General features: G+C 40.0%; 1 protein-coding gene across 1 annotated transcript; it reads right to left on the reverse strand.

The window, feature by feature from the left end:
• Nucleotides 1-904: 904 nt before the first annotated feature.
• Nucleotides 905-22,356, reverse strand: LOC122935386 (amine sulfotransferase-like). The gene is made up of 7 exons (XM_044291157.1): nt 22,238-22,356; nt 21,978-22,158; nt 17,253-17,464; nt 16,055-16,184; nt 7,594-7,688; nt 5,250-5,430; nt 905-1,095 (listed from the first exon to the last, which is right to left on the reverse strand). The coding sequence occupies exons 2-7, from the start codon at nt 22,153-22,155 to the stop codon at nt 905-907; spliced, it is 987 nt and encodes a 328-aa protein (XP_044147092.1). The 5' UTR covers nt 22,156-22,158; nt 22,238-22,356.
• Between the last annotated feature and the right edge of the window lie 1,403 nt (nt 22,357-23,759).

Genomic DNA, 23,759 nt, shown 5'->3' on the forward strand with positions numbered 1-23,759 from the left:
GCAGGAGGTGGGTCTGTGCCCTTGGAATCAGAGTTCTGGAGCCGGGGAGCAGATTGGCAGCGCCCACCGTCTGCTGCTATAACACTCAACATGAAACAACAGCAATGTTTTCCATCCATCACTAAGGGGAGTTCATAGAGATTTTACAGCTCACCCTGAGTTCGATTGTAACTGGGTAAATTGTTATGTACTGAGCTCCCCCTAGTGGTTGCTGGAGGCAGCCAGTTCTATAATATACTCTGTGGGGGTAAATAGGGATATACAACAGTATAAATGAGATTTATCAATGCATTTATGCCAGTTATCAGATTGAAATACACTGAGAAATGTCCTGTTGAGAATGAGCACAGTATTTATAAGGCATCTGTTTCACTTCTTCAAATATGGAAGTCAGGTAAATTGGGTTAGGCAAAGCACCACTCTAGGGGAGGAGGCCATTAATTAATTTTGCTAATGACACATCTGTGTCCATAAGGGAAGCCATTACACATAAGATGACCGCCATCTGCTGAACAGGTAAATGTTCTCTGTAGGAAGAGGCGCAAGAAGCTGCCACCAGATACCTCTCTCTGAATACAAAAGGCTCAGGCAATGCTCAAGCAAAAATCCAACATGGCTCATCCTTATCTCCTTAACATCTGATGTTGGAGGAGAGATGGGGCAGCACCCATACACATTAGAAGGCGCCAGGCTTTATACATACCTATAAAAAATGTACTCAGTTGCGCACAGTTCTACATATGACCTATTTATGTTTTAGCTATAATAAAATGGGGGCACATAATTTTATGCATATTTTGAAAATATTACAAAGAGAAATGTTAGACTTTTTGCACTTTGAGTCCCTTATGGGTAAAACGCATTACAAATGATTGTACTTCTTTCAGCTACAATATAGATCATACTAAATGGTTAACAGTAGATAAAAGATGTCAAGTTGTAATTGATCTCCAGACAAGAAGGGAAAAGGTTTCATTTCTTCATCAATGTCCCAGATAAATTTGAGTGGCAGATCTTCTAACTTCTCTTTCACAGCTTTATCAATCTTCTCACTTTGTGCCACAGTCATGATATTTTTCCAGTCCCCAATAGTACCTGGAATAAGAGACATTCCTATATTATGACTACATTTAATGGACCATAGTTCAGCTGCTGCACAGTTAAAGGAGCCGATGGGAGAATGAATATATCATATGCTTTGTTTCTAATGAACTAAGAGATTGACAGTGTCATGTGGCATTATAATTTGCTGTTGTTAATTTCAAAGTTAAAAGGGTATTCCCATCTCGCATATGCCCCTAATGTCTGATAGGTGCGGGTCACACCTCTGAGACCCGCACCTATACTTAGAACAGGGCCCAAAAATTGCCAGAGGGTGGACCGCTCATGCACGGCCACCGCTCGATTCAATTCTATGGGGCTGACGGAAATAGCCGAGCCAGCGCTCGGCTATTTTTCTCCTCCCATAGGAATGAATGGAAGGTGGTCGCACATGTGTGGTGCACCCTCCAGCACTTTGTGGGCCCTGTTCTATTTTTTTGAATCAGATAGTTTTTATTAGTTTAAAATACATATCACATAGAATAAAAAAAATCATACATTAAGGTTACGTCAAGAAGTAAGTCTCAACAAATCAATGTAGCGGGCTCTGTTCTTAGTGCTCTGGGACCCCCATCTACCAGACATTAAGGGCATATCCTAGCGTTATGCTTCCAATGTCCAAGATGGGAATACTCCTTTAAGTCTGTTTTAGTAAATGCTTGTATTCCTCATAAAATAACTGTGTTGGAGCATATTTTATTATACATTTTTTAGGTTGTTTTTGTGTCAGTTTTATATCTGGATTTGCTTTGTAAGCCTACACCAAATTTATGAAATGGTGCACCTTAATAATATATGTGAGTGCAATGTCGTTTACACCTTTAAGTGTAAAAGTAGACCGGGGGCTTGCCTGGCGTAGTTTGCAACTTTTTTGCAACTTTTGCAAAAGTCGCACTTAGTAAATGAGCCATAATCCAGGTCTAATCTCACTTTTAACTCTTAAACATAGACCACTGTGAAGAGCAACGAGGATCATGAAATGTCACAAATTTAATCAAATGTTGTAGAAAATGTTGCAGTTGACGTATCTGATTTGATAAATGTCCCCCAAAGTGTTCAAATAGATAACATAAAAGAACTCAACCTATACTCTTCGACCAGCCTATTTTGGGATTTAGTGACCTTTTTTTTAATCATCGTATTCCAAGAACTATCATTTTTTTCCATCAATGTAATTGTATGAGAGATTGTTTTTTGTGGGACAAGTTGTAGTTTTTAATGGGGTACACATAATTTACTAATTAATGTTTATTAACTTTTATGGGGGAAATGGGAAAAAACTGTAATAAAAAACAGCAATACTGCCACAGAGTTTTGCGGCATTTATTTCTTGAGATAAATAACATGATAACTTTACGGTATTCTCTGGGTCAGTACGATTACTACGATTACAGTGATACCAACATCCATAGTTATAGGTATATATACCTGTATATATGTTTTTTTTTATGTTTTACTACTTTTGCACAATAAAACCCCTTTAGATAAAAAGAGAAAATGTTTTTGCATCGCTGCATTTCAAGATAATTTTTTTTATATATTTTTTTATATATTCTACAGACCTATGTGAGGGCTTGATTTTTGCATGACAACTTGTACTTTTCATTGGTATCATTTTGGGGTTTGCAATTTTTTATCACTTTTTATTCAGTTTTTTTGGTGGTGAATATTTGGAGGCGATTACATTTTAGCAATTTTTTTCCATTGAAAAGGTGTACTTAAAAAACAGTAAGTAAGAACATGTTTTAAAAAATATTGAAAACTTATTTAAATCACCCCCTTACCCAAATTTACACCTAAAAATAAATAAACAATAAAAAATTATGATAGGTAGCACTGCAGCTGAAAAGCTCTAGGAAGATGGCAAGGAAAAAAATAAAATGCAAAAATGTAAATTGTCTACATCCTCAAGGGGTTAAAACTACTGAAGTGATGGAATAGCATTCATTATTTTGTGACAAAGCATGGGATTCATTAGGCAGCAAGTAAACAGTCAGTTTTTGAAGTTGACGTGTTTAAGATGGGAAAAATGGCCAAGTATAAGGATCAGAGTGACACTACCAAGGGCCAAATTATGATTACATGAGCGTCTCCAAAATGGTATGTCTATAATGGGGTATTCCCATTGTATAGTTGTTAATATCTTCCAAAGGAAGAACCACCAGGGAAATGGCAACAGGATCATCACCAAAGCTCATTGATCCCAGCAGAAGCACAACCACCCACATGATCACCACGGTGTACATGTGCAATCTGGTGCCTTAGGGTGGGATCACACTAGCGTTAGGGTTTCCGTTATGGCTTTCCGTTATAACATGGTTATAACTGAAAATAACGGAATGCCCAGACAGAATGCAAAACAGAAGCCTTTAAAAGGCATTCCGTTTGCTTTCCATCCTAATAGAAGTCTATTGGAAAGCATAACAGATCCGTCTAGGTCCCGTTATGCAAGACGGAACCCAGGGGGGCCTCCCGGGGAGAGGAGATCCCGGGGAGAGAAGTCAGCTTAATATGTGAGGATACAATTATTCTACACATTTTGCATGACTAAAACTAAAAACCAAAATAATCTCATGTATTTATAATAGAAAAAAGGAGTAACCCTTCAGGGATATTGCAGGGTTCTTTTAGAATGCAAATAATGAACAAAACACAAAAAACGCATGCAAACTGCATCCAAAATGCAGATCGGTTTTGGGGATTTTTTAAAGATTTTCTATGTCTTGTAACCTTTGGTATTATTGATATTATTGGAATTATTGCTATTTTGGAAAATGAATACTCTAGGTGTTAAGATGTTTCTAAACTTCAAATTCCGGTCCAGAGTTTCATAAAGACTCAATTTGATAATTACATCGCCCTCTTGGAACGACTATTTAAAAACTCTCACTAGTAATATCAGATAACTATGAGCCAATGAAGAAGGATTATATTGATTCCTGTGGACCGGCTGACTGCTGCCAAAACCTACTCCTCCCTGCTAAAGTAAAAGGTGTTCAAACTTCTATTCAAGTGCAATTGAATCATTCAGTGCTCCAGGGAAGAACAAGCAGAACGCCCTACACTGACATCTAGCGTCCATGTGGGACGCCATGTGAGACGCCAAACAGAGCAAGCTCGCCGGTTTCTTTCACAGGCTGAATTTAGCCGTATTCCTTGCCTAATCCAGTGAGACAATGGAACAGTAATGTACTGTGAATATACATATCAGCTACTGCTAGTTCAACATTAAGTTACTAATTATGTTTCAATCTATATATTGACTCCGGTCAAATAACCAGCCAGCGGACGATTACTAATGATCCATTGTGGCTGACCACATGTTTAAATGCAAATGATTCTTTGGAACTATAATTAATGTGTAAACACTACATTGGGGTATATGTTATAAAAAGGATCTAGGCACCGTGCCACACTGTTCGTTCATTTAAGTGGACACAGCTATTAATCGAATGATCTGTGGAAATCTTCTTTTAGCACTATGATGTGTTCTATGGTCTAAATACCCCAATTGGAAATACGCAGTGACCAGAAGAATTGAAAAATAGCACCTTATTGTATATATAGACACCATATGCATTTTTATGATTGTTTGCTTTTTATTTAAATTTTTTTTGTTTGATTTGGCCTATATTTGGTATTTTAGGATCAAATCATATCTGCTGATATTTGTCGCTATATTCACAACAGCCAAGACTTGACCTCAGCGATTTTGCTGCATGTCTAGAGACTATAGACAAATATAGGATCCATCCATAATTGATAATACCATATATCATATTGTCTATTATTATTTTATTATTTTTATTTTATTTGGGGGGGGGGGGCTATATGGTATATTTTAATTCTAATATGTTGAAAGGTTGAGTAATGTCGATATACAGTAACCTATAAAAAAACTGTTTTAATAAAGGAGCTAATTATACAATCAGCTTACATCCATTTGCTCCGTGCAGCATCAAATGTGAGTGTGCCTTCATATATATACTTACCTACATACCTTAACCGAACGGCTTTGGGTGTGCTGATGATAGTGCCATTCTGCCCATAATACTAAACTGGTGAGCCACTGTATTATTACCTTGATTATCTTCATGACTTACATGTACATCATGACGTATCAAAGGATTAATTACTTTGTATATTACCTTTGTGAAGAAATGATCCTTTACTTTGTCCTACAATACCATTTAACATCAGTTTATATTTATCAAGTAGGTCACTCTTCATATTCTTAAATGTTGCTTTTTCCACAATTCTGTTTACTGCTTGATTATCAAGCTTTATTTCCAAAAAGTCACACATTTTTAACACTGCTGATTTTGGGTCCTAAAAATAGTAACATTTATCAAATGTAAAATACTTTTATCTTACACTTAGAAAGCAGAGAAAATAAACTATGCAAATCTTATGTATGTATCCCTGAAGGGAAATAAAGCATATTTATCTTGCATACCATTTATTCGAAAAGTCTTCAGACCCTTTCACTTTTTTCACATTTTGTTATGTTGCTGTCTTGTGCTAAAATTAATTTTAATAAAAGTGTTTCCCCCATCAACCTGCACTGAATACCCCATAAGGAAAAAGTGAAACAGAATTTTAGAAATCTTTGCAAATTTATTTAAAACTAAAATATTGCATTGATATAAGTTTTCAGGCCCTTTACGTACTTAGTTGAAGCACCTTTGGCAGCGATTGCAACCTTCAGTCTTCTTGGGTATGAGGCCACAAGGTTTGCACACCTGGATTTGGGGATTTTCTCCCAATCATCTCTGCAGGTCCTCTAAAGCTCTGTCAGATTGGATGGGGACTGTCAGTGGACAGCCATTTTCAGGTCCCTCTAGAAATGTTTGTTTCAGTTTAAATCAGGGCTCTGACTGAGCCACTCAAGGACATTAAGAGTTGTCCTTAAGCCACTCCTGTGTTGTCTTGGCTGTGTGCTTAGGGTCATCGTCTTGTTGGAAAGACTTTCCTCCCAGTCTGAGATCCAGACCACTGTGGGTTTTCATTTAGAATATTTCTGTACTTTGCTTCATTCAGCTTTCCCTCAACCCTGACCAGTCTTCCTATCCCATCTACTGAGTACCCACCCACAGCATGATGCTACCGCAACCTTGCTGCATGTAGGGATGGTATTGGGCAGGTGATAAGCAGTGCCTGGTTTCCTCTGGACATGATGCTTAGAACTGAGGCCAAATAGTTCAATCTTGGTTTTATCAGACCAGAGAATCTCGTTTCTCATAGTTTAAGAGTCCTTTAGGTGATTTTTTTGAAAACTCCAAGTGTGTCTTTTACTGAGGATAGCTTTCTTTCCAGCCACTCTGCCATAAAGCCCAAATTGGTGCAGTGCTGCAGTGATAGTTGACCTTCTGGAATTTTTTTCCATCTGCACACAGGGTCTTTGGAGCTCAGCTTGAATGACCTTTGAGTTCATGGTCACCTTTCTTACCAAGGCCATTATCCCCCGATTACTTAGTTTGGTGGGGTGGCCAGCCCTTGAAAGAGTCCTGGTTGTTTCAAAGCTCTTCCATGTAAGAATTATGGAGAGCGCCTAGGAACTTTCAGCGCAGCAAAACTTTTTTGTACCCTTCTCCAAATCTGTGCCTTCACACAATCCTGTTTCTGGTCGCTACGTGCAGTTCTTTACTCCTTGTGGCATGTTTTTTTCTCTAATATGCATTGTCAGCTGTGATACCTTATAAAGACAGGGGTGAGTGTTTTTCAAATCATGTCCAATCGACTGACTTTACCACAGGTGGACTTCAATCAAGTGTAGAAACATTTTAAAGGTGATCAAGAAAAATAGAAGGCCGGAGCTAAATTGATGGTGTCATAGCAAAGCGTCGGAATACTTATGTCCATACCAAATTTATTTTCCTTTTTCAAAAATGTCAAAAACTCTGTTTTTACTTTGTCATTATGGGGTACTGAATTCAGATTAAAGTGGAAATCTATTTTGTTAAATTTAGCACAAGTTCACAACATAACAAAATGTGAAAAAGGTAAAAGGTCTGTAGACTTTCCAAATGCATTGTAAATTGGCATTGTAAATTGCTTGAGCTTTGAGCAGCTGAGATTTTGGTAATTCTTCCCTCCTATAGTAGGGCCACATGGCGCACAACATGTGCAAGCTGCAGTGGGATCAAATAACTGATTAGGGATAAAATATTTAGATGGTGCTAATTGTTAAGGACTATGAAGTTTTGTGGTTTCCGCACATCCATTTACGATGGACAGCGAATAAAAAATTCTGTCCTAATTAGTTAACTTGATTCTGCTGCAGCATGTGTCACCACACAGTACTTGGCTGCAAGGCCACTCCGTCCCAACCACAACATGGCTTTAGCAAAGTGGTAGGTCAGAATGATTTGTTTAATACAAATACAGGTTATGAGAATAAGATAAGTAAAGCTAATAAAATTAACTTGAAGAATTGTACACTATATTTCACTTTTATATATTCTTTAAATTATTTGAAAGAAAATTGCTTACCTGTATCATCTCTTCATAAGTTAAAAATAGGATATTAAATTCCTCCTTATGGCAGTACCAACCTCTAATGTGATCAAACCACAGGCCTGCTGGTGCTGTAAATTAATATTTAGAGATGATTGAAGTATTGGAAAAATCGATTCTTGCCATATTTGACAAAAAAAAATTGCTTCATGATGAATTACTTCGTCACGAAGCACATTTCTTTGTAAGTTGTGGGTGCAATGACAGGGAGCTGTGATTGCGCTGCTCCTCGTTATTGTACCCCTCGATGCCTCAATCATACATAATAGTGGCATCTGATAATAAATACACAGTGTAAAATTAACAGAACAATAAATTAAATCATACTTACCTCCTCCATTTACTCGTGATGGGCCAGCCGCTGCCATCTTGATTGAAGATCTGGCGCAAAATCTTGCACGGCCCGAGATGACGTCATCACGGTAGGTATGATTTTTTTTTTTACACTATTTCAGATAAAATTGATTCGCTACCACGAAGCACAAGGAAATTCGGCTTCGCAGCGAATCGAATTTATCCTTATCCATTTACTCTATGACTTTAGAGTAGGAGGAGAACATCCATAACCTGCAGATTGAGGTGGGAGAGAGGGGAGATCACAAACATACAGGTAACATCAGTGTAGAGAAAGGAGAGAAGCGATGGCATAATCCTCGGGAGTGGGGGGGGGGGGAGGAAAAAGTGGCAATAAAAATTCATCTGTGTCACTTTAAAAAAAATTGTAGGTGCCACTTTTTACCGTCCTCCCCAGGGGGCATGGTAACAGTGGTGAAGGGGGTGTGACCAAAAGCTGGGCCTCTACAGATAAACCACCTTTATGATTTCACTGAATCAGGTTGTTATATTATAGACATGCTTTACATTGCATATAATACCTTCTCCTGCCATAGACTGTTCAAAGAAGTGTCCCCAAGTCATTTGAAGATCATTCAATGATTCCTGAAATTCTTGGACATTTATCTTCGTGAATGCCAGTTTTTTGGTTTAAATGAAGCCAGAAATCTACAGCAGCTCTGAGCTGTCTTAGGTTTCTGGTTAGACGCATGGACTGCAGGAGAATACGCCTAATTTATGACGAGCTGTATGCCTTGTCATAAACTAGGCCCATCCTCCAGCAACGTAGGGGATATTAAGACTGGAGCAGAAAGCACCAGTCTTGGTCAAGCTCCCCCATTGTGGGCAGCATCATTGTATACAGAGTAGAAATGGGATCACTTAAGGACTTTATTAAAAGGGAAACCACTACAGGAAGATCACACAATGGCTGTACTAGAAGGGGAAAGCACCAAAGGAATAACATTTTGCTAGTACTTAAAATCTAGTGAACATCCAGCATATTTTACTGGGAAGGACATGCACATGAGAACTAAATCTAGAAGCATTTGCAATGTGTATATTAAAGGGATTATCTTATTCCCTATTTTACCTCTTTTACCTCTTTAGTTTGATTGACAGGAAAGTGGCACTGTGGTGATGTCATAGCACCACTTGCCTACATGTGTGCACTCCCGATGCACAATGTTTTCTCTATATTTAGATATATCAATGCCTTAGAGTAGGTGTACTGTCTAAACCTCGAAAAGCTTTTCAGAGCTTAGCAGCTGCCCTCACTCTGCGTCGGTGGAGTGAACAGCTCTAGAGCTACTGTGCAATCACTGGAGTTTTTCCATTGAGATTGGAGGAACTACAGAGTAGTGGCTGGAGCAGGAGCTACAGCGTTTGTGCCAATATGCGCACTGCTGCATTCCCAGCCACTAGGCTGAGGAGAGATCATCTTACCTCAGAAAGGTGGCCACTGCTGCTGGATCACAGCGGTGTTCATAACCAGTGTTCCCTCTAAGCCTTGGCAGCTGCTGAGCGGGGTCGGCTCAGAGCTGGGCACAGCGCCATCAAAGGTGGGCGCTAGGAAAACCTAAGATAAGTGTCACATCAAAGAGCATACAGTGTAACCTCTGCACCATGCCGTACAATACAGTGTAACCTCTGCACCATGCCGTACAATACAGTGTAACCGCTGCACCATGCCGTACAATACAGTGTAACCGCTGCACCATGCCGTACAATATATAGTATAGTTCATACACAGTGCCGTACAATATACAGTATAGTTCATGCACCATGCTGTACAATATACAATATAACCCCAAAACCATGCAATATGATGTACATTATAATCCCTACACCATGCTGTACGATGTACGTTATAATCCATACACCATGCCGTACAATATACAGTATAGTTCATGAAGAAAAGAGAGAAAATCCAGCTCTTGATAGCAGGGAATACTTTATTCACAGCGGTATTAAAACTTCCACATACGCAGGGCAGTCAAATCTATGCATTTCGGACATTTACATGCTGGTCCTTAATCATGATAATGAACAGTATAGTTCATACACCGTGCTGCACAATATAATCCATACACCATGACGTATAATATACATTATAATTCATACACCATGCCGTACAATATACACAATAATCCCCCAGTGTAGGTGGTATACTGTATATTGTACGGCATGGTATCTGAACTATACTGTATATTGTACGGCACGGTGTATGAACTATACTGTATATTGTACGGCACAGTGTATGAACTATACTGTATATTGTACGGCATGGTATCTGAACTATACTGTATATTGTACGGCACGGTGTATGAACTATACTGTATATTGTACGGCACAGTGTATGAACTATACTGTATATTGTACGGCACAGTGTATGAACTATACTGTATATTGTACGGCACGGTGTATGAACTATACTGTATATTGTACGGCATGGTACAGGGATTATAATGTACAGTATACTGTACAGCAAATGACAATATAACCCCTGTGCCATGCTGTACAATAAACAGTATAACCCCTACACGGTGTCCCTACACTGCACCTCTCTGTATATATTTCATTATTTTGCCCCTCTCTCCATCTCTGTATATATTCCATGATAATGAAGGATTTGCTGCCAGTGGGCCTGCCCTCATATGGCCGGCGTGGGCTCCCTTTTCTGAATTCAAGTGCGGCGTGCCCCCCCCCCCTCCCTATGAAGCCGGTGTGTGTGTGTGTGCATACATAAATAAATAAAAATACCTTCTCTGCTCCACTCATCTGTCAGGACAATCCCGTCATACCCTCTCCGGCGCCGCGCCATTCAGTCATCCCGCCATTCGGTCATCCCGCGTGATCCTGCGAGACCTGTGACCTCAGTGCCGAGTCTCGCACTGTCACAGCTGGTGGCGCAGGCGCAGCACCGAAGAGGGTATGGGTTACTTAATGTGCGCACTGGGCCGGTAGCGCAGCCGGCCAATCGCACTGTAGGCGTCATAAAAATAAATTGCACAGAGAGGCCCCGAGCTCCTTACATAAAGTCCGGGCAGCAGCAGTGAGCGGGCCAGCAGAGGTGCTGAGCGGAGGCATAAAGGAAGCTGCGCGGCCGCGCGCCCGCGCAGCTTACAGGGAACACTGTTCATAACCCTTGACAATAAGCAGTATGTGAAGACAGAGAAGAAGAGGCCTAACAGGAAAACGTGGCACTTCTAAAAAGTGCCACATTCTATGTATTTGGTAAGTGCCTATTTTTGAATTTATCTACACGATTTAAGTTTATCTACAGGATGGCATCCAATTATGGAGATCAAGGATTTGCAAATAAATGAAGTTTGCAAAACTAAATCTTAGTGTACTCTCTGCATAGGAATATGCAGGATAGGACTGGCCCACCAGAGTAAACTCTAATTACCATAGTAGGCCCCAAAAGTCTAGGAGAAAAAAATCTTGCCTTTAGAGCCAATCATTTGCCACTAGGGTCTGTTTCTCTAGTTAAAAATCTATTAGGCTTAATTGATGGTAGAAAGGTTGGGCCTTGAGAATTTTTATTACAACTCCTCCAGCCCCTCTCACTTCAATGGGAAAAAAGGGATGCAAATTAGCTTTTAACAAGCCTCTAATGCCACCAGATGTAAGGCAGCTATCCTATAAGTCAATGTTCAACCCTTTAAATAGGCCTTGAGACATGACTTGTATATTAAATAAGCTAGCACCTCATCTGCAGAGGATAGCTGCCTTACATGTGGTGGCATTAGACACAGAGCTTGTTAAGAGCTCATTTGCATCCCTTTCTTCTCAGAATTCCAGAGGAGTGTGTATGGCCTATAAGTCTCCTCATGCCGCTTAAGGCGCTTTCTCCTCAAGGAGAGATAGTACCCCCCCAAAACTTCCATGGGAAGGAGCAGGACTTTTTGTCTGACATTTATGCAGGAAAGTGGCTGGATCCCCATGGGATCCCATTGTAGTTAATGGGGATCCAGTGGTGCATGGCCCTATCCAGCTATGTCGGAAATTGTTATATTAATTCTGTCTGATCTAATAAATAAAATAGGGGCTAGGTAAGTATATTACAACCCCGGGCATTTTCTGCCAATCTCTTTTGCAGAATTAATTTATCCCAATCTCCTCCTCTAGCTGGTGTTCTTTTTCAATGGCCTTGTGACTTTCTTCCTTGACCAGAGTTAGTAGTAGATACTCTGTGTATCCTAGATACACCCGTAGCGCTGTACAGTATTGTTGCAAAGTTTATGTTATGCAGACTCCAACATTTCATCCCAGGATTTTTAGCTGCAGCAGCTGGACTTATATCTTGAGCTTTCCCATACCTATCCAATAAGTTTCCTTTCATAATATTGCACTACACACTGTACTGTATTTCCCGCACTTTACAAGATTGTGCAGAGAGAGAAATGGATAAGGACTGTGTGCATCTGTGTATGTCTAGTGGAGATGATCTGTGGCCTGTGTAATGTGAACACCTCATAGAGAGAAGTAATGACCTAGACAGGCAGCATAGTCATCCATAATCGACAACAGAGGAATGCGTTAAAGTAGAGTGGTCTATGAGTTGGGTACCATGCCAGAGGAGCAAATAAGCCTGTTGTCACCAAGTAAGGGCTGTTTCACACGAGCGAGTCCATTGCGGGAGTGAGTGATCCTTTGCTCAGGACTTGCAGGAGCGCACGGCATTATCATGATTTATAATGCTATGTGTCTCTGCATGGCCTTTTTTCCACAGAATCATAGTGACATACAGCTGTCAGTGTGATTCTGTAGAAATAAGGTCAAGCAGAGACACATAGCATTATAAATCATGATAATGTTGTGTGTTTCTGCAAGTTCAGAGCGAAGGATCACACTCACACATGGAGCGTGATTCCCGCAATGGACTCGCTCGTGTGAAACAGCCCTAAAGACATTGTTTATAACCACCAGGCCTGGTGCCTCTGAGAAACTCTGTAACCACCAAGTTAGTTGCCTCTTATAAGACTGTATAAACATTAAGTCAGTTGCCTTTGCTAAACATCATACTTGTTGCCTGTATCCGTTAAGTAAGATCATTGTTCCAAATAACCACTGTGTCTGCCTTATTCCACCTGCTATGCTTGAGTAGGGAGCCAGCAACTTACTGGCCAAAGAATCTTGGGTAAGGCCTGATGACCTTAAAGGCTTTAATACTTTCATCCTACTGCTCTATTATGTGATCTGTCATACCTATAAAAGCATTATACACTGGCCTATATAAAATGTTTTACTTGACTAATGTCTGGTGGTTCACCAGCATTAGTAATTATGCCTCACTGAGTTACCCTAAATGGAGCTTTTTGTTTTCTTATGTAGCAACAGGTGTACAGGGCTACCCCAGCTGTAGCAGTCCAGTATCATAGCCATTCAAATAAACAGCCAAACATATATGGCTCTTCGATAGGGATGAGCGAACCCGAACTGTATAGTTCGGGTTCGTACCGAATTTTGGGGTGTCCGTTACACGGACCCGAACCCGAACATTTTCGTAAAAGTTCGGGTTCGGTGTGCGGCGCTTTCTTGGCGCTTTTTTAAAGGCTGCAAAGCAGCCAATCAACAAGCGTCATACTACTTGCCCCAAGAGGCCATCACAGCCATGCCTACTATTGGCATGGCTGTGATTGGCCAGTGCAGCATGTGACCCAGCCTCTATTTAAGCTGGAGTCACGTAGCGCCGCACGTCACTCAGCTCTGATCAGTGTAGGGATAGGATGCAGCTGCTGCTGTTAGGGCCAGATTAGGCAGTGATTTAGTGTTCAAAAACAATTACTGAAGTGACAGATGTACAGCTGTGGATCATTCAACCTCTGCTATTTAAATGCTCACTGTTTGAAGGCTGCCCAGAGCGTTTGTCTGTCACTTTTTTCTGGGGTGATCGGCGGCCATTTTGTGTCTTGTGGTGCACCAGCACAAGCTGCCACCAAATCCATTTAACTATCAATAGTGTGTTGTTGTTTTTTTTTGCTATATCCTACATCAGGTGCTTGGCTGTGCTTGCTATTGTATTGAGGGGTGAAATACAATTGCCAAAATAGCAGTACCCTAAATCTGGTGTTTCAGCTGTGGCTAGCCAATTGTAATACTGTCTGCTGTCTGGCAAAGGATATATTTTTGTTCTGGGTTGAAATACAATTCCCAACTTAGCAATTCCCTAAATCAGTGGTTTCTGCTGTATCAGGCCAAGTTTAAATCTATCCATAAAAGGGTATATTAGATTAAAGGTGCGGATAGGGTCATCCTCAATAACTTCACACGCTACCGTGCATTTCCAAGTCTAATTCTGTTCGTAAAAGGGATACCTGTCATCCAGGGCATAAATACTAGGCCTACAATTTATTTTCAGCTAAATCTGTGGTTATTGCTGTGGCTGGTCAAGTTATTTAGTGTCCGTCAAAGCACAGTTTTTGTTCTGGGTTGAAATGCAATTCCCTAAATCAGTGGTTTCTGCTGTATCAGGCCAAGTTTAAATCTATCCATAAAAGGGTATATTACATTGAAGGTGCTGATAGGGTCATCCTCAATAACTTCACACGCTACCGTGCATTTCCAAGTCTAATTCTGTCCGTAAAAGGGATAGCTGTCATCCAGGGCCTAAATACTAGGCCTACAATTTATATTCAGCTAAATCTGTGGTTATTGCTGTGGCTGGTCAAGTTATTTAGTGTCCGTCAAAGCACAGTTTTTGTTCTGGGTTGAAATACAATTCCCAACTTAGCAATTCCCACGTGGCCAGAGCTAGCCTTTTATGCCTTCGAGGTTCGTTTTGTCTGAACGTGTATTCAGCACGGCAGGGAGCGTCATTACAGACAAATGCAGCCGCCTGTCTACAGCCAATGTGCAGATTAGACATTTATAACTACCTCCCCTTAACCATATATTATTGTACTCCAGGGCACTTCCTCATTCAATCCTCTTTTTATTTTCATTTTACCACTATATTGCGGGGCAACCCAAAGTAGAATGAACCTCTCCTCTGTCTGGGTGCCGGAGCCTAAAAATATCTGACAGTGGCCTGTTCCAGTGTTGGGTGACAGGAAGCCTGATTCTCTGCTATGACATGAAGCCTGAATCTCTGCTATGGGACCTCTCTCCTCTGTCTGGGTGCCGGGGCCTAAAAATATCTGACAGTGGCCTGTTCCAGTGTTGGGTGACAGGAAGCCTGATTCTCTGCTATGACATGAAGCCTGATTCTCTGCTATGGGACCTCTCTCCTCTGTCTGGGTGCCGGGGCCAAAAAATATCTGACAGTGGCCTGTTCCAGTGGTGGGTGACATGAAGCCTGATTCTCTGCTATGACATGAAGCCTGATTCTCTGCTATGGGACCTCTCTCTTCTGTCTGGGTGCCGGGGCCTAAATATCTGACAATGGCCTGTTCCAGTGGTGGGTGACGTGAAGCCTGATTCTCTGCTATGACATGAAGCCTGATTCTCTGCTATGACATGAAGCCTGGTTCTCTGCTATGACATGAAGCCTGATTCTCTGCTATGGGACCTCTCTCTTCTGTCTGGGTGCCGGGGCCTAAATATCTGACAATGGCCTATTCCAGTGGTGGGTGACGTGAAGCCTGATTCTCTGCTATGACATGAAGCCTGATTCTCTGCAATGGGACCTCTCTCCTCTGTCTGGGTGCCGGGGCCTAAATATCTGACAGTGGCCTGTTCCAGTGGTGGGTGACATGAAGCCTGATTCTCTGCTATGGGACCTCTCTCCATTTGATATTTAATTTTTATTTATTTTATTTTTATTTCGATTCATTTCCATATCCACATTTGTTTGCAGGGGATTTACCTACATTTTGCTGCCTTTTGCAGCCCTCTAGCCCTTTCCTAGGTAGTTTTACATCCTTTTTAGTCCCGAAAAGTTCGGGTCCCCATTGACTTAAATGGGGTTCGGGGCGACGTTTGGGTCGAGTTCGGATCCCGAACCCGAACATTTCCGTGAAGTTCGGCTGAACTTCTCGAACCCGAACATCCAGGTGTTCGCTCAACTCTACTCTTCGACTCTATAGATAAACCACCTATAGAATTTCACTGAATCAGATTGTTATATTATAGACATGCTTTACATTGTATATAATACCTTCTCCTGCCATAAACTGTTCAAAGAAGTGTCCCCAAGTCATTTGAAGATCATTCAGTGACTCCTGAAGTTCTTGGACATGATAGGATGATACCACATTATCTTTTGGATTTTTAGACACATAGATGACCTACAACGTGGGAAACACAAGTTGGCACCATCATCATGTATTCATCAAAGAGAATTATATAGAAAATACATTATAATTCAGGTAAGGAACATAAGAGATGAGTAAAGTATCCCCATCCAAATTAACAAATAGGTAAGAAAAATATGGCACTCGCTATTCAGTAACATTTATAGCTTTTATACTGGTAGCTGAAGTTGTATTTTTTCATGACATTATTTTGTATACCATATCCTTTGACTCAAAAAAACGTTTTTGTGGTGTGAAATCAATAAAAAAAGAAAAACATGCTCTGACTTGATTACCTTCTTCTTCAGGTCAAATTGTTTGTATTACTGTATGTTTTACTACTTTAAAAAAAGTATAGCAAAACAGACATACTTTAAGCCAATAAAAGGGGTTGTCCCATGAAAAATATTCTACAGTTTTCAAACCAGCACCTGCATCTAAATACTTTTGTAGTTGCATGTAATTAAAATTTAGCATAGCTGCTGAGTTATTCAATATTATATATCAGTATAGCGCCACCTGCTGTTTGTTTTTTCCCCCTCATTTCTTTGTCCTACTCACTGAGATGGCCGCACATGCTCAGTTTCATCCTTCAACTGCCTCCTGAGCTGTGATAGGGAGAGCATGGACACGCCCCCTGAGCTGTGATAGGGAGAGCTGAGACACACCTCCGTAGCTGCAGCAGAAAAGACACTCCCTTTGAGCTGCCAGCTTGATAAAAATCTAGCAAAGCAATGAATAGGGAGATCTCTGGATCCATGTGAGGTACAGAGCTGGTTCTAGCTTTGTTAGAAAGAGGTTGTTATGTACTATATGATGTCTGATTTTCATTTTTTTACATTAGTAATGGGATAATCCTTTTAACCTCTGGATAGGTCATCAGTATCTGAATAGTGGGGATCCAACACCTGGGACCCAAGCTGATCAGCTGATTGAGAAGCGCTCCTTACAATTCAGAAAATTACAGAGATCTACAACGTTTTTTGTTAAATTGTTCAGTGGCAGTGGTAAGCAGATCCCAGTTGATCTGACAGATAGTCTATAACATTGTAATAGAATTACCTTTCCTCCTTTATTTTCTTTCAACCCTTTTGGCATTAGGTAATATGGCAGATGTGATAAGAAGAGACGAGGAGAAGGACAACTCTCAAAGTCAACATCGTATACGTTATATTCAAGCCCAAGACCTCCAGCAATATCATCCGTGCCATCTGTTACATTTCCTTTACTTTCCTGAAGTATCAGAAAGATAATTTGTTGGGTCCAAATAGTTCCTATGAAAACAAATAATACAGTGTTAGGCCTTGTTCACATCTCCCTTTCTGGATCTGAGCATTGCCAGATCCTCTACTTCACCACCGGGTCCCCATTGACTGGAAGTGATCCAGATGATTTTTGGCAAAAATGCCGGGTTTGGCTGGAATAAAACTGCTTGGGATGGGGATCCAGCATTGAAATAGAGGATCCTGCAGAACCTGGCACAAACAGAGATGTAAACGAGGCCTTACAGAACCTGGGACAACTTTTATAACCATATTTTTTTTTGTTCCTCAGTCTACCACAAAACTTATCTTTATTTAGTAGGATGCAAGGGACTTTCTTATCAGATAAAATTGGAGCAGCAGATTTTCAATATTTTTGTTGTTTGATTGAAAAAAAGTCATAAATAGGAAAAAATTTAGATTTTTACAAATTTCCTCCTGCTATGTTTAAAGGGGTTGTGCAGTGGAGCATTATTGCTGACCAATACTCAGGATAGGTCATCTATATCAGATTGGTGGGGGTCTGACTACCAGCACCACCACCAATGAGCTATTTTTAGGTGTAGCGTCACTCTTGCGACCGCTGCTTCCTTTGAAGAGGAAACAGCCCTTGCACAAGCATCACGACCCCTTCAAACATTTGCTGATCTTATATTGATAACCAATTCTGAGGATAGGTCATTAATATGACTCTACTGCACAACCCTTTTAAAGTATTTTTTTAAAACTAATATTTACCCCAAACACTAATCCTTTCATTCTCCCATCCATAGCAATGACAAATATATGGACATTTTGTAACGTGTGATGTTGCTATAATGCCAAAGTAGATTTGCCAGGGTAGAACAGGAAAAACCTGTTGGTCAGGCGGAATTATTATATGTAGTGCTGAGCGAATCGAGCTTCTGATCATAGATCCGAAGTTGATTGGTTCAAATACTTTGATTTTAATGCTGTCTCCTCCACAGCATTAAAATATATTTGCTCCATGGAGCCAAACTTTATTTCACCCCAATTTGCGAGAGACATCGTGAATTAATTCATTTCTGCATCTTTAAAAACATTTAAAATTAGGAATCCGAAGTTTGGTACCGGCTGGTTCCTCTGTACCGAAGCAGACTTCGCATTGCTATTTTTAAATGTTTTTAAAGATGCAGGAATTAATGCCAAATTAATTCACCGAAGTCTCACGGGACTTCGGGTGAAATTTATTTTGTCTACATGGAGGCAATACATTTTAATGCTGTACAGACACAGGTCTCCGAACAGCATTAAAACCAAAGTGTTTGAACTAATCCACCTGGGATCTATGATCCGAAGCTTGATTCGCTGAAGCCTAATATATGTTCAGTATAACATATATTCTATCTGACAAGAACTTATAAATGCCTAAGCACTTGACACCCTTGCAAAACCTATTTACTCCCCACAGAATGTCTAAAATTGTGAGTGCACTTTTTTTTTTGGTGTGTACCCCCTGGTATTATTTTTATTTTAGAATTTTTACATTTTTTACATATTTATTTTTCACAATTTTCTGTATATGTTTAATAACTACCTTTTACTATAGGGGTAAAGGTTAGCAGGAATGCACCTCTATGTGTTCCTGCTGTCTCTATACTCAAATCACTGATGATCTCATGGTAACTTCCAATAGCTCACTGCGCTGCATAGAAAGTGGAACATCTGAGGAAAGAAGTGCTAGACCTAAATGTATTAAAGAGATTGACCCATCTCAGACATTGGGGGCATACCCCACCTCTAGGACCTGCAGCTATACTTAGAATGGAGCCTGCAAAGTCCCAGAAGGCGCACAGCGCATATGCAGCCACTCTCCATTCATTGCTATGAGAATGCTGAAAATATATGAGTTCTTCGCTTGGCTATTTTCGGAAGTCCCATTGAAATGAATGCGAAGTGCACCTCGCAAACGCAGCCACTGCTCAGTTCATTTCTATGGGGCTGAAGGAAATAGCTGAGCTGACCTTGATAATTCCATATACCAGGTGGGTAAAAACAAATGCACTGTGTCATTCCTATTCCAAGGCTCGAATGGGAATAAAAAACTAAGGAAAAAAAAAAAACACTAATGGCATCATTTATCAAACTGGTGTAAAGTAGAACTGGCATAGTTGCCCATAGCAACCAATGAGCTGTAAAAATTGAAGGTGGAATCTGGTTGCTATGGGCAACTAAACCAGTTCTACTTTACACCAGTTTGATAAATGATCCCCTAAATATAGAAGTCCAGTACTGCCACTCTGTGTAATAGTGCAGCAGTGTTTCCTGAAGTGTACCTTGGTAACATATTTGGGGAGGTTTATCAAAACTGGTATAAAGGAAAACTGGCTTAGTTGCCCATAGCAACCAATCAGGTTCTACCTTTTACTTTCTAAAGGAGCTCTTGAAAGATGGAATCTTTTATACCAGTTTTGATAAATCTCCCTTATACCTCTACTGAGTATATATATATATATATATAGTACAGACCAAAAGTTTGGACACACCTTCTCATTCAAAGCGTTTTCTTTATTTTCATGACTATGAAAATTGTAGATTCACACTGAAGGCATCAAAACTATGAATTAACACATGTGGAATTATATACATAACAAAAAAGTGTGAAACAACTGAAAATATGTCATATTCTAGGTTCTTCAAAGTAGCCTCCTTTTGCTTTGATTACTGCTTTGCAAGCTCTTGGCATTCTCTTGATGAGCTTCAAGAGATAGTCACCTGAAATGGTCTTCCAACAGTCTTGAAGGAGTTCCCAGAGATGCTTAGCACTTGTTGGCCCTTTTGCCTTCACTCTGCGGTCCAGCTCACCCCAAACCATCTTGATTGGGTTCAGGTCCGGTGACTGTGGAGGCCAGGTCATCTGGCGCAGCACCCCATCACTCTCCTTCATGGTCAAATAGCCCTTACACAGCCTGGAGGTGTGTTTGGGGTCATTGTCCTGTTGAAAAATAAATGATGGTCCAACTAAACGCAAACCGGATGGAATAGCATGCCGCAGCAAGATGCTATGGTAGCCATGCTGGTTCAGTATGCCTTTAATTTTGAATAAATCCCCAACAGTGTCACCAGCAAAGCACCCCCACACCATCACACCTCCTCCTGCATGCTTCACGGTGGGAACCAGGCATGTAGAGTGTCATGGTTTGAATCTCTCTGTGACAATGGCCACACCCATCTGCCTCCCAGCCAAGCTCTTGAACTAATCTCTGCTTACCTCATTTGCATAGCCAATCAGAGGGGGTTTTACAATTTACCAATTGAAAGAGGTGTTCCAACTGTCAATATAAATATATGTGATGCATTCAATAAAGAATTTGTCAGTTTGAACTCACATACAGCCTGACTGGTGTTAGTTTTGTGAGAATTAAAATGACACGAGCGGTCGTTTGAGGCTGGATCATCAACGGCGGAATCAGCAGATATTGTGGTCACATCAGGGAGTGCCGTGAGAGCAGAATAGAGCGAGCAGGGGCTCGTTACATAGAGTCCATCCGTTCACCTTTTCTGCGTCGCACAAAGACACGGTGGTTGGAACCAAAGATCTCAAATTTGGACTCATCAGACAAAAGCACAGATTTCCACTGGTCTAATGTCCATTCCTTGTGTTCTTTAGCCCAAACAAGTCTCTTCTGCTTGTTGCCTGTCCTTAGCAGTGGTTTCCTAGCAGATATTTTACCATGAAGGCCTTATTCACACAGTCTCCTCTTAACAGTTGTTCTAGAGATGTGTCTGCTGCTAGAACTCTGTGTGGCATTGACCTGGTCTCTAATCTGAGCTGCTGTTAACCTGCGATTTCTGAGGCTGGTGACTCGGATGAACGTATCCTCCGCAGCAGAGGTGACTCTTGGTCTTCCTTTCCTTGGGCCGTCCGCATGTGAGCCAGTTTCTTTGTAGCGCTTGATGGTTTTTGTGACTGCACTTGGGGACACTTTCAAAGTTTTCCCAATTTTTCGGACTGACTGACCTTCATTTCTTAAAGTAACGATGGCCACTCGTTTTTCTTTACTTAGCTGCTTTTTTCTTTCCATAATACAAATTCTAACAGACTATTCAGTAGGACTATCAGCTGTGTATCCACCTGACTTCAACCCCATTTATAAGGCAAGAAATCCCACTTATTAAACCTGACAGGGCACACCTGTGAAGTGAAAACCATTTCAGGTGACTACCTCTTGAAGCTCATCAAGCGATCGCCAAGAGTTTGCAAAGCAGTAATCAAAGCAAAAGGTGGCTACTTTGAAGAACCTAGAATATGACATATTTTCAGTTGTTTCACACTTTTTGTTATGTATATAATTCCACATGTGTTAATTCGTAGTTTTGATGCCTTCAGTGTGAATCTACAATTTTCATAGTCATGAAAATAAAGAAAACTCTTTGAAGGAGAAGGTGTGTCCAAACTTTTGGTCTGTACTGCATTTATATATATGTATATATATATATATATATATATATATATATATATATCAAACAGTAAATGACTAATATAATAAGCAATTAAACATACCTGACTTTGGATAAGTGACAAGAAAAATATCATCGTCTCTTACATTGATGTGTTCTACAGAGTCAATGATTTCAGGTGTAGTGTACTTTGTATCAAAGTATGTGCCCTTATATTTGAATAAGCCTGTGGTGGAGATGTCATCCAGTACTTTTTCATCCATCTCTTTGCTGTTGTGCATAGCCTGTATAGAACAGATATGTTTAGTGAAGGATATGGATGGATATTGCCATGTATCATAATCAAAAGTAATGTAGTATTACCTTAATTCCTGAAGGTTTCCTGGAAATATGCGATGGACAAAGATGATCAATAATCACCGAACAGTGTAGCAGGAGCGCTGTCTTTTTATAATGGAGTCTTATTTCTGGACGACTGCTAGTTTCAGGAAATACAATACTTGAAATAAACTAATGTTTATGCTACCTATGAGTATATATATCAGCTATTTAATCTAGCCACACCTACAGTCACGGAACTACCTGCCTACTATCCTGGACCATTGAAAAAAGAGCTCCAGGCAAAAATAAACAAGCCTCAAACAGTAATAAGGGCATCTCAATATATCAATAACACCTACAGAAGTGTCCCCAAGGGAACAAATAATGATATATCCAGAAACAGTATATACTAGAATATAAAGCTTTTTTTTAAATAAAATCAAATATTATGAAAAAAGCATGATAGTGGCAAAAAATAACATCAGACAATGTTACCACAATTGTAATCCCTAGTACCTGGCCCACAAGTCACATATCCTCCTATAAGATGTACCACATGTCATATAACCACAGGTGGGATACAACAAAAATCGAAACTAAATAATAATACTAATCAGGAGTAGTGTTAAGCGCGAATATTCGAAAACAAATTTTTATTGCGAATATCAGCACTTCGAGAATTCACAAATATTTAGAATATGGTGCTATATATTCGTATATATTTTTTTTTTTAACACAGTACACATAAGGTAATCATCCCTCCCTTCTTGCTTGTGGGCCAATGAGAAAGCTTTGTCACAGCTTAGCAACATCCCTAGCAACCAATAGAAAAGTTGCCTACCCCTTACTATATAAGAACCTCCCCTGCAGATATTTTCTGAAGTTTATTGCAGTTATGAAAGAGACAGCAGTGTCATTGCAGTGCTTTGTGTTATTACATTAGACAGTTAACTTATATACAGTATATAATTCAGATAGTTAGAGGGAGATAGTCAGTGTAGGTTAGATTGATCTATAGTGTAGCAGATATTGCCGAGAATATATTGGAGCACTCTATCTGCATATAAAGCTATTGTAATGTTCTGCCGTGCCAACCATTTTCTCCAGTCTTCTAGCAGCTTGAAAAATGTAGCATAAGTGACCCACGCCTGTATTTTACACACATTACGCGAATATGACATTGCCGATTTTCGCAATCAAGAATATAATATATAATTCTCGAATATATGACTAATATTCTACAAAATATTTGTGAAATATCGCTAATTCGAATATTGCCCATGCCGCTCATCACTAATCAGGAGCTTCCATATGGTCATCACTATAAACTGCCCAAGTGGGACGTCCCAATACAGTCCCAATTCACTAAAGATGAGACATTTCTAAAGTTACAAAAAAGATATATTTAGGAAATTAGATAATGTAAAACAAGAAATTATACAGAAAGACAAAACACATTCTCTATAACTTCTAATAAACATCATACATACAGTACTATTCAAGCGACATCCAATGGGGATTTACCAGCTGATCAAGTAAATGCACAGACTCAAAATAGATATCA

This window comes from Bufo gargarizans, chromosome 4 (genome assembly GCF_014858855.1).
Source record: "Bufo gargarizans isolate SCDJY-AF-19 chromosome 4, ASM1485885v1, whole genome shotgun sequence".
NCBI lineage: Eukaryota > Metazoa > Chordata > Amphibia > Anura > Bufonidae > Bufo > Bufo gargarizans.

Coding starts and splice junctions, on each gene's coding strand:
- LOC122935386 (XM_044291157.1), bottom strand. CDS start 22,155: ATGCACAACAGCAAAGAGATGGATGAAAAAGTACTGGATGACATCTCC. Junction 17,465..21,977: donor TGTCACTTATCCAAAGTCAG/GTATGTTTAATT, acceptor TTGTTTTCATAG/GAACTATTTGGACCCAACAA. Junction 1,096..5,249: donor AGGATCATTTCTTCACAAAG/GTAATATACAAA, acceptor CTCTTATTCCAG/GTACTATTGGGGACTGGAAA.